This window comes from Pygocentrus nattereri, chromosome 16, assembly GCF_015220715.1.
Source record: "Pygocentrus nattereri isolate fPygNat1 chromosome 16, fPygNat1.pri, whole genome shotgun sequence".
Taxonomy (NCBI): domain Eukaryota; kingdom Metazoa; phylum Chordata; class Actinopteri; order Characiformes; family Serrasalmidae; genus Pygocentrus; species Pygocentrus nattereri.
This window is the reverse complement of record NC_051226.1, coordinates 36,064,499-36,081,040: the sequence shown is the minus strand read 5'-3', so window position 1 is coordinate 36,081,040 and position 16,542 is coordinate 36,064,499. Positions and strand designations below refer to the sequence as shown.

The 16,542-nt window shown below is 43.8% G+C and overlaps 2 protein-coding genes across 4 annotated transcripts in view; one reads left to right on the top strand and one right to left on the bottom strand.

The window, feature by feature from the left end:
* Positions 1–179: 179 nt before the first annotated feature.
* On the bottom strand, positions 180–9,060 carry tor1 (torsin family 1). Of its 3 annotated transcripts, none has more exons than XM_017725224.2 (5): positions 8,603–9,060; positions 6,296–6,447; positions 5,425–5,600; positions 4,336–4,463; positions 180–1,965 (listed from the first exon to the last, which is right to left on the bottom strand). In XM_017725224.2, exons 1-5 carry the CDS (start codon positions 8,790–8,792, stop codon positions 1,721–1,723), a joined length of 891 nt encoding a protein of 296 aa, XP_017580713.1. In that variant the 5' UTR covers positions 8,793–9,060; the 3' UTR covers positions 180–1,720. The 3 variants fall into 3 exon arrangements, with proteins under 3 accessions (XP_017580713.1, XP_017580711.1, XP_017580712.1); XM_017725222.2 differs by having other exon boundaries at positions 6,182–6,447; positions 8,603–8,792; XM_017725223.2 differs by lacking the exon at positions 8,603–9,060 and adding an exon at positions 7,615–8,584 and having other exon boundaries at positions 1,721–1,965; positions 6,182–6,447.
* Positions 9,061–12,224: 3,164 nt separating this feature from the next.
* scamp1 (secretory carrier membrane protein 1) overlaps positions 12,225–16,542 on the top strand; it is a 46,939-nt gene continuing 42,621 nt past the window's right edge. Inside the window, exon 1 of the mRNA XM_037546009.1 lies at positions 12,225–12,471. Within this exon, the coding sequence (XP_037401906.1) occupies positions 12,415–12,471 (57 nt within the window). The 5' untranslated portion in view covers positions 12,225–12,414. The remainder of the gene's footprint in view (positions 12,472–16,542) is intronic.

The window sequence follows — 16,542 nt, the reverse complement described above, 5'->3', positions numbered from 1 at the left end:
TTAGTAAACGTATCTGCAGGAGTTTTTCAGATGAACATTTAGTGGTTTGGTGTGAAATGGTTCAGGTGTCTTTACAGTGGTGGTGGGAACCAGATGTCCACCTCTAAAAGCTATCACCACCACTGTGAACAGTTCTGACTCAGTAAGTTTCTCTAGAAGGGAGCACTCCCGTCACTGCCTTATCAAGGTTTATTTAATATGGTTAAGGGATCTAAAGTTCTCACGGCTCAGTGAGACTAAAGAACATTGGACTAAAACTAATGGAACTGACTTTTATTCCGAGTTAAAGTAGAAAGAAAATCATCACCTCTCGCGTTTGCTTCACCCGTTCCATTTTTTTTGGTCAAACTAAGAAATTTAAACCAGAGCACACATGAATGTCCAGCTCAAACTCTTTGTTGGACAATGAGTGTAGCAACAAGGAGGTGGGCTGACTGGTTAGGACTTCAGGAGGGGAATTCCACTGATCTTTCCAAATATCTGCATGATTGAATCCTTGTGATATGAACAAAGTCAGTCAGAGTGGTTTGGTGTGAAATGCTCCCTTCTAGAAGAAACTTGCCCTCAGCATCGTTCCCAGTGGTGGTGATGGGAACCAGACGTCCACCTCTAAAAACTCCCTCACAGAGAGTTACTGCATGGAATGGTTACAAATGCACAACCGGAGAGATTGTTGTGGTACACTCTTGACAAAAGCCCTTGTTCTCCAGTGGTACCTTAGTATACAGAATGGTTCTAAGTAGAACCATGAACACTCAAAGAATGAGGACATGCATGCTTTTAGGGTTCCCCACATTGATGGAGAACATGCTGTAGATGATTGTATAGAAAACCTTTTGGAAAATGATTCAAAATAGCAACCGAAGGGGTTCTACTGTCGTTAATAGAAAGCTTGTAACCGTAGAAGAACCCTTTTGGTGCTAGAACCTTTTCATGTCAGTGATGGGGCCTGTATCGTACATTTCTTTCGTATTTTTACTCAACTATTTTCCAACCGCTTAGAATTGAACATTGTTACTGTCTTTAAGACGTATGTAAATGAGCTCTGTTCTGATTGGGAGCCCTGTATTGCACTGCGCCATCAACTTTATCCAGCCATTTGTAGTGCTGAGGAAAACATTTCATCAGTGGGCCTCCTTCATTTAGTCTACTACTGTTCCAAATGAGGTCAAAATGAACCTACAGACGACGACAAGGACAACTCTGTGGTCACTCTTTGCTGTTGTGATGATCCATTGATCTACACGTTCTTCTGTCGCTACATCAGACTTGATATGAATGATCAAAACGTATATAAACCAACAGGCAGGCAAAAGTAGTTTGACAACGTTTTACGGGTTAAGGCAGTGTGTTGTGTTTTCCATTTACAGGCATACAAAGTTAAAACGAAATTTACTCCGGGTCATAAAAAATGACCATTTAAGACCCCCCCCCCCTCCTCCACCTCATTCATTAGACTGTGATCCTCCTTAAAAACAAGGAGTTAAGCCGTCACAGTTCTTAATTAGTAACTTTTTAAAAGAGAAGGTCCATTAAAAACTTTCCCCGTCCCACCAATGCATCAATTACGAGCGACACAATGGAAATAACGCAGCACGGTCCAAGCAGGACAGCAGTAGTGTTGGGAGGTGTATTCCTTCCATCCTGTTCGATTCATTTTCACTGTAAACCAGTGGCAGCTCTTCAGTGCACAGAGTGGAGCGTCTCTCCTATTTTCCAGTTAGATGTAGAAGTCCAGTCTGCTGGAGATGATCTTGCAGCCTTGCCTAGAAAACACACGCTCCTCTTTGGGGAAAAAGCTCAAGTCTCGTGCCATACGGTCCACCACTTCCTCGTCTGGGGTCAGGCCTTTAGCGGCCATTTCGGCCAGGCCACACTGCACTACGTGCTTGTATTCCAGAGGAAGGAAAGGTACGAAGAAGTCCACCAGGTTCTTGTCTATTAGGCTAGTGTGCCAGAAACCACCTGCAGAGACAGAAGAGCATTTTAATTACTGGCACTGGCCGTTTCCTTCAGACCACCTCCTCGTTTCTACACTTACGCTCTACTGACCACATAGGAGTGCTTTGTAGTTCTACAGTTAGACTGTAGTCCATCTGCTTCATACCTTTATCCTGTTCTTCAGTGGTCAGGACCCCCACAGCGTGGACATTTAGGTGATCATTCTCAGCACTGCAGTAACACTGACGTGGTGGTGGTGTGTTAGTGTCTGTTGTGCTGGTCTGAGTGGATCAGACGCAGCAGTGCTGCTGGAGTTTTTAAACACCTCAGTGTCGCTGCTGGACTGAGAACCAAAAATATCCAGCCAACAGCGTCCTGTGGGCAGCATCCAGTGACCACTGATGAAGGACTAGAGGACGACCAACACAAACTGTGCAGCAGCAGATGAGCTGTCGTCTCTGACTTTACATCTACAAGGTGGACCGACAAGGTAGGAGTGTCTAAGAGTGGACAGTGAGTGGACAGTGAGTGGACACAGCAGTGCTGCTGGAGTTTTTAAACGCTGTGTCTGATCCACTTGCATCAGCACAACACGCACCACCACATCAGTGTTACTGCAGTACTGAGAAAGAGCAGGTACTATTTGGGTGGTGGGTCAGTGAGGGTCCAGACCACTGAGGAACAGGGTAACGGAATACAGAGAAATAGATGGACTAATCTTTAAATGTAGAACTACAAAGTGCTCCAAAATGGTCAGTGGAGCTGATGAAGTGGACAGTGAGTGCAGAAATGAGGTAGGTGTACCTAATGAGGTGGCCAGTTGGTATATATGAAAGTTAAAAAAAGGAAAGAACAGTAAACCAGTGGTTAGTGCTAGAAATACTGCCACTACCCATTTCCTCTTTCTGTCTGAAACTGGCTGATCTGTTATTGAGATGAACCGCTTTAAACTGGTCATCCTGTCAGCCACATTATCTGCAGACCATCACTGCTTCTGGACTGAGTGAGATGCGCCGTTTTCCTGGACAAACTGTGCTATATAGTGTATATTAGTTTACTAAAGTTGTTAATGGACAAAAATCTCTTATTATAGTATATAGAAATGTTTACTGAGGTTGTTTTGTGCACTAATATCTCCCAATGCACAGAAGGGTTTACGGACATTGTTCTTACCCTAATATCTCCTGTTTTAGTGTAGAGAAGCTTTACTGAGGTTGGTTATGGATTAATATCTCCTGTTCTTGTGTAGTGGAGCTTTACTTGAGGTTGTTATAGACCAATATCTCCTATTCTAGTGTACATAAGTGTTTATTGTGGTTGTTCATGCACTATTATCTTATATTCTAGTGTACATGGGCTTTACTGAGGTTGGTTATGGGCCAATATCTCATTTTATTATATAGAACTGTTCACTGAGGCTATTTATGCACCATTATCTCCTATTTTACCGGGTTTGGTTATGGACAGATATCTCCTAGCGTACGGAAGCTTTACTGAGGTTGGTCATGGACCGATATCTCCTAGTGTACAGAAGCTTTACTGAGGTTGGTCAAGGACCGATATCTCCTAGTGTACAGAAGCTTTACTGAGGTTGGTCATGGACCGATATCTCCTTGTGTACAGAAGCTTTACTGAGGTTGGTCAAGGACCGATATCTCCTTGTGTACAGAAGCTTTACTGAGGTTGGTCAAGGACCGATATCTCCTTGTGTACAGAAGCTTTACTGAGGTTGGTCAAGGACCGATATCTCCTTGTGTACAGAAGCTTTACTGAGGTTGGTCAAGGACAGATATCTCCTAGTGTACAGAAGCTTTACTGAGGTTGGTCATGGACCGATATCTCCTTGTGTACAGAAGCTTTACTGAGGTTGGTCAAGGACCGATATCTCCTTGTGTACAGAAGCTTTACTGAGGTTGGTTATGGACTAATATCTCCTAGTGTACAGAAGCTTTACTGAGGTTGGTTATGGACTAATATCTCCTATTCTAATGAACAGAATTGTACTGAAATTGACTAATCTCATTTACTTAGGTAGTTATCAGGTTAATATCTCATCCAAGTGTACTTGAGCGTTTAATTTATAATGTCTGAGAAATATTTCCAAGAGGCAGCAATATCTCCTAATCGAGGTTGTTTTTGGACACAGACTAATATCTCCTGTTTGTAGTGTTTGGGACCATTCTTTGGTGTTATTTATACACCAATATCTCCTGTTATTATGTGTAAGATTTTTGTATAAGTTTATTTAGGTTGTTTGTGGGCTTATATCTGCTATTCTAACGTAGAGGAGATTATTGTACAGGCGATTAGGTGTTCTTATTAAGTTTTATATCCCACTAGCTGAATCTGAAGAGCAGTACTTGATGTAGCGCTTAATCAGTTTCTTCTACGTACTGTTCTTGTTGTTGAACACTGACAGGGACAAGGCTGTCTCCAGATGTTTCAGCTCAATTTCCTCTCGTTCTCTTCCTGCAGTCCAGAAATCCAGAGCCACCTGCACGATGTTCTCCCCTCCAGCGTTACTATGGAGAAACGCACACAAATATAAACAAAAACACGCAGCAGATTGAGCCTGCCAACTTACGGAGTGATTCGTAAGACTGCTGACGTCATAACTTGGACCGTACTGATGCCTAAAAAAAGCCTCCACTGAACTAAACTGAAATTGTGGAGAATCAAAACTTAATCCATACCACACTTTTGTGTGTAAGAAGAATAGTTTATTACAATCAGAACTGGACGAAAAGCCATTATTGTTTGATGAAAAAGTGATTATTACATTATAAAAAGTCATTTTCCCAAACAAAGAAAAATGTCCTATACATATTTCCATATTTGTTCTTTTTTGGAGACAGAAAAAAAGTCAGAGACCACCCACACAAAAGCATAACATGACATCATTTGTTATGTAATTACATATTAATAATTATGGAATGTACAGCAAAATGACTGACTTTAAAGTGTTCAACTGAAGATTAAAATCACCTGGATAAACAGTGGCTGAGCAAATCTATTTGGAATGAACAAACCCAGGATGCGGTTCATTCTGCCACTGACCCTGTTTATTTTTTAGGAGGGCACTGCAAGAATACACATGCATGGCACTTAACATTTTGGAGCATATTTAATAACCCTCTCAGCACAAACCCTAGGATCAGTAGTTTTCATTTCAATCAAGGAATGCAATCACATCGACACAGCCGACAGCAGCACTGGCTGTGAGAGATTTCATATAGAAAGACAACCGAACTGACTTGAATTCTGAAACACAGGACTGAACAAGGAGACTGGCTACAGGACCACTTGAGTAATGAATACCAGTTGAGCTCGAGGAAGAATTTCAGAAAAGCTTTATAAAATACCTACAAGTGAGGGCCTCCCAGACGTTATAGGCACATATTCCTGATTCTTTAAATAGAAAAAACAAACGCAGGGCAGAGTGTAACGGTAATATCTAACACATCCCTCACTAACGTAACACACCTGAGGAAGATGAAGATGGCCTGCCGGTACGAGACCCCATCTAGGTTGTCATAGAAGTCCAGGTATGGCTTTATGCTGTCAATCAGACCAGGGTGCATCTTATCCATCTCGTCAAATATGAACATGGAACGAGGGCAGTTAGTCACGTTACCCTTTATCCACTGCTGCAGTTGTGACTGTGGGGGGGGAGAGGGGGAGAGAGAGAGAGAGAGAGAGAGAGAGAGAGAGAGAGAGAGAGAGAGAGAGAGAGCGAGAGCGAGCGAGCGAGAGAGAGAGAGAGAGAGAGAGAGAGAGAGAGAGAGAGAGAGAGAGAAAATGCAAACTATTACATATTGATTTCTACTAATTCTCGATTCCAATACTGTAGTTATTATATGTCCACTCAATGTCTACTTTATTACATACAACCATCTTATACTTCCACTCACTGGCCACTTTATTAGAAACACCTACCTTGTACTTCCACTCACTGGCCACTTTATTAGAAACACCTACACTGCTTCCACTCACTGGCCACTTTATTAGAAACACCTACCTTGTACTTCCACTCACTGGCCACTTTATTAGAAACACCCACCTTGTACTTCCACTCACTGGCCACTTTATTAGAAACACCCACCTTGTGCTTCCACTCACTGGCCACTTTATTAGAAACACCTACCTTGTACTTCCACTCACTGGCCACTTTATTAGAAACACCTACCTTATAGCTCCACTCACTGGCCACTTTATTAGAAACATCTACTGCATCGCTCACCTTGTATAATTCCAGATGCATCTCGTGGGGAAAGTGGGCCGTGGCCGTGAACAGGTGCACAAATCCACTGGTCATTCCTTTACAGTAAATGCTCTCCGCGATCAGCTGACTCACATAGTTCTTGCCCGTCCCAGTCCAACCGTGCAGGGAGAGAACCAGCGGCTTCCTGGGGTTCTTGTTGTTCATGAACCCCGTAACGGCCTTCAAGATGACCCGAGCGGCCACATGCTGCCCAAACAGCTTCGTCCGCAGGTCCTCCTCCAGACCTGCCAGGCACAAGCAGAGAATCGTGGGCCACTCATCGGTACATGCTCAAGCTGAAGAACAGCACGCGAGATATTTTGTTTGTTCGGAAAAGAAATATGAATTACAAAAGTCGATACAGCTTTCCACGGAAGACTCTACATTCATAAATAAGGTAACTTCACAAATCTAAAACCATCATTTCCATTTGTTTACCATGTTTATCTTTTGTTTACTGTCTATTATAATAGCTGTACCCTCTCAATTTTCAAAATAACAAGAACAATAACATTACTAATTTAAAAATACTTACTTTAGGAGGTCATTTTTGAAAAGAGAAAACATTTTAAAGCTTGCGTACACAAACGAAGGACAATGCGACCCATGAGGAAGCAAAACATTGTAATGGCTCAGTGACCAACCTCACTCACTGACACTTATTACATTAAATAGCTATGAATGCACTGGCCGATGCCCGGGATACCGCTTTATGACCGTTTGGAGATAAGATGACTGTTTTGAGAGTCCCGCCTTTTAAAAGCATTCACAGTGGAGAGCTACATGCAGGGTGTTATGTGGCAAAATAGTCCCTAAAGAACACTTATCTGTTTCAGATTTCTGACCGTTTTACCATCAACACTACATAAAAAACTCAGAAGACCCGTGTAGGTTCACTGGTGGTCTTGGATGATAAATGTAAGTAGATCTTTATTTATGGCATATATGACATAGGTAGGTGACGGCGGTGTTAGGAGTCTTGCCCAAGGACCCTTATCAGTATAGTGTAGGGCGTCTGCCAAGGTGGGGACTGAACCCCAGTCTATGGCATATAAGGCAAAGGTGTTACCCACTACACTAACCAACCACCCAAGATCTAGCTATCTTGTAGTCATGGTGACCCCTGGTTCCCATCACCACCACTGTGAAGAAATCCGAGTCTATGCGTTTCTCTACAATGAATCTCTTCACACCAAACCGCTCTGACGGACTCTGCTCACAGCTCAGCCACTGCGTTATGCGGGTGTTTTTGAAAAGCGGGTGGACTTTCCCTTTAAGCAGGCAGTAAAGCGGCATATCAGTGCCGTTTATGACTCGCGTTACCAGCGAACCGAAACTGAAGCGGCTCCACCAGTCGGTCACTAGCTGGGCCCCCAACCCGCTCCAGGTCATATTTACGGGTCCTTTCTTACCCGTGGAGTTAAAACCGAGCCAGGTCCCGTCGCAGTTCTCGTACACGTAGTAGTAGAGTTTCCTTCCCAGCGCCGCGGCTCCCATTCCGGCCACCACCGCCGTGCTGACGGGCTCGAAGGCCCCGACCAGCGCGCTCGTCAGCACCACGTACCGCAGCAGCGCTTTCATACTTCACCTCTCCTCAATTTATCAAGTCATACATGTAGAAACAATTCACACGGTTTATTTTAAAAACCCTCCCTCCTCAGCTCCAACTCGGCTCCTCCACTTCCCCCAACAAGCCCAGCTAGCGACGCCGTCCTCCCGCGGCGCGCCAACGCGACGTCACTCGCACGCGCCGAGCGGCTTTCTTTATTAACGACACGAATGGAAATAATACCTAATAATTAATCGGCCACGAGCTTCAGATGGGCGCTAATGTCATCTGTAACGCTTGTGTTAAAAGCCGACCTTCGTCAAAACAAAAGAGGCTAAAGTTGGCTTCCTACTCGAATCTTTCCGTTCCACCTTAAACGGCGCAGCAGTTACAGTCTGACGTCTTCGGACTTTTGAATGCAAGTGCTACGTTTTTAAGGTGGAACGGGGGAATTCGAAGTAAAAGCTGGCAAATAGGAAGTCAGCGTTGCCAAAACAACACTCAAAACCTAGGCAGGCTAGCTAAGCCTCAGCCACCGTGGCTTTCAGCTCGATCGCACCGACCTGACCTGCAACCGAGACAGCGAGGCAACGTCGAGTCAGTGTTGCCTCAGCGGTTTTTTGCGATCTGGTAAGTGTTTTAGAAGAAGGTGGAGACTCAGAAAGGGAAGCGGTGAGTCCAGACCCGATTCAGCCGAGCAGCAAAGCGCCTTTTAAGCCTTTTCAGGCTGAAAAACGCGTGTTGGAGCAGAAGAGACGCCAAAACGTGAAAACGGGCAACAACGGAACCGCAGACGGAGCCCGAGAGGAAGCAGAAGAAACGCGTGGGTCCACAGCGGCTGGAGCACCGACCTGTTTTGTTGTAGGACATCCACTCCGGCCGGCAGCACTCCTGGAAGTAGTACAGCACGTTCTGGTATCGGGCCAGAAAGCCGGTGACGGCGGCCGCTATGCCCATCGCGATGCCGGTGGAGATGGGCTCTATCGCCCCGGACATCGTGCTGGAGCAGAGAAGCAGAGCCAGACTCCATGTTAGCCGCATCCTGCCTGCTGAGCGTCCGGTAGGGGGCGCCCTCAACACGCCGCGGATTTCACCGATTTCCGACGACCCTCCCCGTCACCTGTGGGACCCGTGGTGCCTCATTATTCGCTATTGTGACCTCAGAAGTGCAGTTATTACGAAAGCAGTGCTGCAGTGTCGTTAATAAAATGCCAGTAGGTCGATTAAAGCGTCTGCTGACCAAGGGGAGACGATTAGTGTGGGATGACCACCGCAGTTTCACAGCCTGTTGTCTTCTGGTAATGTGTGACAGGATTCCAGTAGCCTGGAGTAGTAAGCACACTGGACTTTGGCTCCTGTCATTTATTAGCCCATATAAAGCATCATGGACACTGTTTTGAGCACTGACTGTCCCAGAACAGCCAGACTGTCTGTTATTATATGACGTCTTACTGAACCACGTTGATGTCATCATTAGAGAAATGTTATTTTACAGTAGCAGGTGCTATTTGTACATGTATACGTAACCACATCTGAGTCTACATTAAACGGACAAAAGTATCACATCTGACCAACACACCTCTATGAGCTCTCCTTTCAGAACCATGGGCATTGATGTGGAGTTGCTCCCTTTGCAGCTATAACAGCCTCCACTCCAAACTTGGAAGCATATATTTGTCTAAAATGTCTTTGTGTGCTGTAGTATTAACATCACCCTTCACTGGAAATAAGGGGCCCAAGCTCATTATCCCTCCTCCACCAAACTTTACCGTTGGTGCCGTGCATTCTGGTAGGTAACGTTCTCCTGGCGTCCACCAAACCCAGATTCATCCATCAGACTGCCAGATGAAGTAGAAGCATCATTAATCTCTGTAGAGAACACCTTTCCACTGCTCCAGAGTCCAGTGGCGTTGTGCTTTACACCACTCCAGCTGACATCTGGCATTTCGCATTATAATCTTAGGTTTATGTGCAATTGCTCAAGCTTGGCAACCCATTTCATGAAGCTCCAGAAACAAAGTCCTTTTGTTGATGTTGTGATTTTCACATGCTATGTAGTTGAGCGCTTGGCAGCCTCGCCCTGTGACTTTACATGGTCTATCACTACATGGCTGAGCTGTTTTTGCTTCTTGACACTTCCATTTCACAATAATGACACTTACAGTTGACTAGGGCAGATAAACTGTAGCAGGGCACACATTTCACAAACTGACTTGTGGCAAACTATGACAATACCACATTTGAAGTCACTTAGGTCTTCAGTACAACCTACTGCAAGTGTTTGTCTATGGAGTCTGCATTGCTATGTGCTTGATTTTATACACCTGTTAGCAAAGAGTGTGGCTGAAACACCTGAATGTAATAATTAGGAGGGGTGTACACATGCTTTTGGCCATACAGTGGATGTTGACACCTGCACTGGTACATCTTATTCCTGATGACTAGTGCATGATTCTGGTTTAGGCTCTAGATGGCAGCAGTGTGCCTGAATTGTCAGTGCTGATTATTTTGTATATGGACATGTATAGGTTTGGACAGAATGTAAAAGAATGTAAAATGTAAAATAAATCCAAAACCTCATCAAAAAACACCTTGTGGATAATTGGCAGCAGGTCAGTAACATGATTGGGTATAAAAAGAGCATCTCAGAGAGGCTTTCAGAAGTAAAGATGAAGAGGGGTTCACCACTCCGTGAACGACTGCACAATCGAAAAGTGCAACAATTCAAAAATAACATTTCTCAACTTACAGTAATAAAGACTTTGGGGATTTCATCATCTACGGTATCTTTCATCATCTGGAGAAATCTCTGTATGCAAGGAAAAGGCCAAAAATCTTTGGGCCTCAGGCAGCAGTGCATTATAAACAGATACGGTTCTGTAGAGGAAATCACTGCATGGGCTCAGAAACACGTCTGAAAGCCACCGTCTGTCAAAACAGTTCGTCACTGCATCCATAAGTGAAAGTTAAAACCCCACATTGCAAAGCAGAAACCAGATATAAACAGGATCCAAAAACACTGCCGCCTTCTCTGGGCCTGAGCTCATTGAAGATGGACTGAGGTAAAGTGGAAAAGTGTTCTGTGGTCCAAGGAATCATAATTTTTAATTATTAGAAATTGTGGACACTATGTCCTCCAGGCTGAGGACAATCCACCTTGTTATATTTGGTCTCCTCAGTTCCCGGACACTTACAGAGTGCTGTTAAAAGAAGAGGTGATGAAACACATGCCCCCTTCCCAACTTTTTTGGAGCGTGTTGCTGGCATCAATCAAAATTAGCATATATTTTTCAAAAAACAATAAAATTTCTTAGTTTCAACATTTAATATTTTGTCTTTGTATTATTTTCAATTAAACATTGGCTTTACATGATTTGTGCATCATAATGTAGCATCTCAAAATATTTATTTAGTATCTCAAAATAATGATGGCATCTGAAAAGAATGGGATAGTACCTCAATGACATCATAGCAAAATAGTGAGGTGGTCTCTCAAAATAATGACATAGCATCACAAAAATAATTAGATAGTATCTCAAAATAATAACAGCATTTCAAAATAGTGAAATAATATTTCAGTGACAGCATCTAAAAATAATGAGCTAGTATCTCAAAATAATGATATAGCATCTCAAAATAATGGGATAGTATCTCAAAAGAATGAGTTAGTATCTCAACAACAACATCTCAAAATAATGAAATAGTATCTCAAAATAATGATTTAGCATCTCAAAATAATGGGATAGTATCTCACTGACAACATCTCAAAATAATGACTTGGCATCTCAAAAGAATGAGATAGTATCCCAAAGACAGCATCAGAAAACATTGAGATAGTATCTCAAAAGAACTTAGCACCTCAAAAGAATGGGATAGTATCTTGAAGACAGCATAGCAAATTAGTGAGATGGCATCTCAAAATATTGACTTAAGATCACAAAAGAATGAGATAGTATTCCAATGACAGCATCAGATAATAATGAGATAATATGTCAAAGTAATGACTTAGCACCTCAAAACAACGGGATCGTATCTTAATGACAGCACAGCAAAATAGTGAGATAGTATCTTGAAATAATGACTTAACACCACAAAAGAATGAGACAGTATCCCAAAGACAGCATCAGAAAATAATGAGATAGTATCTCAAAGTAATGACTTGGCACCTCAGAACAACGGGATAGTATCTTAATGACAGCACAGCAAAATAGTGAGATAGTATCTCGAAACAATGACTTAACATTACAAAGTAATGAGATAGTGTCTCAAAGTAATGACTTAGCATAGGCGGTAGATTTTTTTAGGTGGCTGGAATGGGCTTCCATTAATATTAGCGTAAGCATTTTCTCATGCGCCTGTAACTTTTTTCCACAGTATTAAATATCCATCCATCCATCCATCCATCCTTCCATCCTTCCTTCCATCCTTCCTTCCACACATGGACGCATTAATCCATCGGTCTATCCCTGCGCTGTGGAGTCCAATGGAACGCAGTCGTCATTTCCTCCGCTGCCATTTTGCAGTGGGATCCGAGGGATCCGTTGTTGAGCGGAGCGCCGAGAGCGGAGAGCGGCATTTGTTAAGGCTGTATTGAGGGGTTTATTTAAGGGGGTTATTTAAGGGTTTTGTCGCTACTGGACGGCGAACACATTTCATCCTCGACATGTCGGATTTTGACAGCAACCCGTTCGCGGACCCGGACTTCAGCAACCCTTTTCAGGTAGAGAGAAAACCGATAAAACGGCCGCTCCGCCTCGGCGTAGCAAAGTTAGCTTAGCAACCACTAACGTTACCCTGCCCTGCTGAGCGAGTTTGCGGATTAACGGTTTTCCGTGTATGTTTTTATTTAGTTGTAGGTCTTTTTTAAGGCATGTGGTTCTAGATAACGATTCTGTGGTCCTATATCCGCGCTGGTTAACTTTATTTGCTGCGTTATTGTGCAAAACATGTAACGCTGCTGTGAGGAAAACAAGGCGTTTCTACGTGAACGTTAACCTATCTGTCGGTGTTCTCATGTTTGAGTAGCACTAACGAGAAAATAGTCACGTTTTATTTCTTATTTCTGAACACAGACCAACCTTTCCTTCTTTTCAAGTTGCTGTCACTCGCTTATAACGTTTGGCACTTGATATTGTGATATTCTCATTGTTTTGAACGAAGCTGTCCAGCTTGTTGGTAGAATTTTTCCGTTCCACCTTAAATGGTGCAGCAGTCATTAAAACGCCTGAGACGCCAGAAAGTAACCGCTGCAGCATTTAAGGTGGAACGGGGAAATTCGAAGAAGAAGTTGGCATTACGTTATATTTAGTGTGTGGATTCAAATGATAGATCTTCACGAGCGCGCAGGTCCTTGAACCGTTGCAACTGTCTCACTGGTTGAACGCAAGAACCAAAGCTATGTTCTCCAGTTCTAGAAACCCATCAGCGCTCTCCATCTGAGGTGACCACGGCTCAGAGGACATCATTACAGAATATTATAGAGACGTTTGAAGTCTGTGAAACAGTGCTAGTATCAATACAGACCTTATATTAGGTACTTGGGTGACCAGATCTTCTATTATTCAGCGTCCAAGCAAACAAATACTGCCAATAATAGATTCCTTTCTGTTTGTGTCTGTTCCACTGAGCCCTAACATTAAAACCCCCTCCTTGCTTCTACACTCACTGTCCATTTTATCAGCTCTACTGACTGTATAGAAGCGCTTTGTAGATCTACAGTTACAGAATGTAGTCCATTTGTTTCTCTGATACTTCATTTAATGGTCAGGACCCCACAGGACCTCCAGAGAGCAGGTATTATTTGGATGGTGGCCCGTTCTCAGCACTCAGGTGGTGGTGGTGGGGGGGGGGTTGGTGTGTGTTGCGCTGGTGCAAGTGGATCAGACACAGCAGGGCTGGTCAGTGTCGCTGCTGGACCGAGAACCAAAAATATCCAGCCGACAGCGTCCTGTGGGCAGCGTCCTGTGACCGCTGATGAAGGACTAGAGGATGACCAACACAAACTGTGCAGCAGCAGATGAGCTGTCGTCTCTGACTTCACATCTACAAGGTGGACCGACAAAGGTAGGAGTGTCTAATGGGGTGGACAGTGAGTGGACACAGGGTTTAAAACCACTCTGATACACGCGCAGCGGCACAACACACACTAACGCATCTCCACCCCGTCAGTATCACTGCAGTGCTGAGAATGACCCACCACCCTAATACCTGCTCTTTGTTGGTCTTGTGGGGGTCCTGACCACTGAAGGACAGGGTAACAAGGTATGCAGTGAAACAGATGGTCTACAGTCTGTAACTGTAGAACTACAAAGCGCTCCTGTTTTGGACCGTGAGTGTAGAAACAGGGGGGTGGGTTTAATGATCTAGCTGGTTAGTGTGTCTGTGTTCTTTTTCTGAGCCTCTATGTTGACGATTCATTCTCAGAATTAGAAAGGCTGCTATTGATAGATTGATGTAGCTCCGAGGGTAGATTTATTGATCCCGGGGGATTTTACCGTGGCCAGCAAAAACTGCACGAGATGCTGCAAGAAGTTGTCTGCAGTTTGACTGACTATAACAGCTGACACTGCCCTGTTTTCCATATTCGGAATGTCTCCATGTCCTGGAAGATATTGTACTCGAGCTAAGCCGTTAGATACTGGTCGTTATCTTCAGGCTATGATTAGCCATCATGTCATGATGATGCAGCATTAAAGCTTTCCCTTCAAAATCTCAGATCCGGAGCAAGACGCCTTGTACCTCACTTCTGTTCTGTCATGCTCTGGCTGTTTAACCCTGACTGGCAGAAGCTGAGGCTTCTACTTGGTTCAGTTTCAGACTGATCTCGCAGACTGATCTCGTGTCGGCCTCCGCAGCGCTTGCTTGCCAAGCTTGGAGCGCTGACATGATGAATATAGGCCATTTTGTCCAAAAATGCTGTTGTGTGTGCTGTGTGGGTCTGCTCACTAGTGCCGGACAGCTGAAGATGACCACTACAGATACCTTTTTGGCCAGTCTCAGCGTCCGTATGTTAATATTTACGCATTAACATTGCATGACGCTATGTCTTCTGTTCCCTTGAGCTGGACGATATAAAGATAAGTTATCATGATAAATTGCTCAGTACTTCTTAAACACTGAACAACTGGAACGGGTCATGAAATGCAGAGAATTTAGACCAGTTATAGAGAGTCTGTAAACAACAGCAGCAGGTAAGGAGTATCTGATTATCTTAATTTCTCACTCTTCTTTTTCCATATATTTTTACCAGTTCTGAATTTCCGTACTTAAGCAGACAGGTATATATTTATGGACCGAAGAAGCCACAATTCATTTGTACGTTAACATATTTAATTCTCTTCATCGCTTAGAACGAAGCAGGCTGTTTTAGTAACCTTGTGCCTTTAAGACTGATGTATGCAAAAGACTTCTGTTCTGATTGGCCCTCCTTAGTACGTTCTGTAAAAGCAGTCCCGGCTGAAACGCTCCTTATAACTTCAGTGCGAGTGGGCGGGGCTAAACGGCTGTAGGCTGAATAGGCCAATAAATCACTGTGGATGGAGCAAAACTTTGTTTCTCCCTTTTTGTTGTTTTTCTGTTTTTGCCATAATCTGCTAGTGCCTGTTGGCCTTTACCATGTGGGTACATTTCAGGATGAACTGACCAAAAAAAGTAGCCCTAAAAATTCTGGTTCCATTGACTTCCATTAAGGGTGAAGCATGTTTTTGCCTTCTCCTGTAAAGTTATTATTTTGCAGATTATGTTCTTGACAAGTTTCCATATATGGACAGTATGGACTAATATTTGCATACTACGTCAGACTCTCTTATTTGGAGAAAGTCAGAGAGCGATTCAGCTGATATGGGCCCTTCAATACATGCAGCGTTGAGGCAATGCAGTCGCCCCTAGCCGACAGCAGCTCTGACGCATACAGATGTACAGGCCTTACATCGGGAGGCAGCCATGCTCACTCTACACCCCCTAGCAACCCGCTATAGCAACAAGTGAAGCCTGATGGAATACAGTTTAGAAGGAAAGGCCTCATTTCATTCTCTTTAAAAGCTGGAGATGGACTTAGTGATGCAGTATTGTGTGTGGAATTATGACAGGACTTTTTTCAAGTGCGAATGAGAAAATGCTGATTAAATTGTGTGTTTATATAGACTCAGCCCAAAGCTGGTCATCACGCCACCAAAGTGGGTGCCTGTTACCATGGCAGCAGCGCCGAACAGGCGTTAAAGCCTGTAAACGGTGGAGAAGCAGCTCATCTCACCTTTTTGTCCTTCGTCTGGCTCTAATAATGAAGCCGAGAGCTGATCAGAGTTAATGATCTTCTCAGCGAAGCTCGTTCTGCTCATTAGTTTGTGCTGATAATGCAGAGATTCAGTCACGTGACGTTCCTGAGTAGGATGAGCTCGTGTGGGTCATTTCGGGACGCCGATTCATCACATTAATGACGGCGAGTGTGAGGCTTCGTGTCAGAGAGATCGGATTTGAGCGAAAAGGCTTGTAATGTGAACGTAGCTCTTGCTTGTCCGTATGAGCTTTTTCCAGCCATTATACACAGAAACGCAAGCGCAGACGCACGTTTTGAATTGGAATTATGGCTTTAATAACGCACGTTCACCTGTAGAGGTGGCCAATATAGCAAAAGTGTAAAACCTCAGTGCTTAAGAAGTTTTCACGATACACAGCATCCCACATTTGGTGAAAACCCAAGAAGCACAGTGTTTAAAAGCTGCTATCAAAAACTGAGTGTAATGATTTTATTCAACATGTCACATCCTGCGCTGCACTCAGTCCAACTACAGGA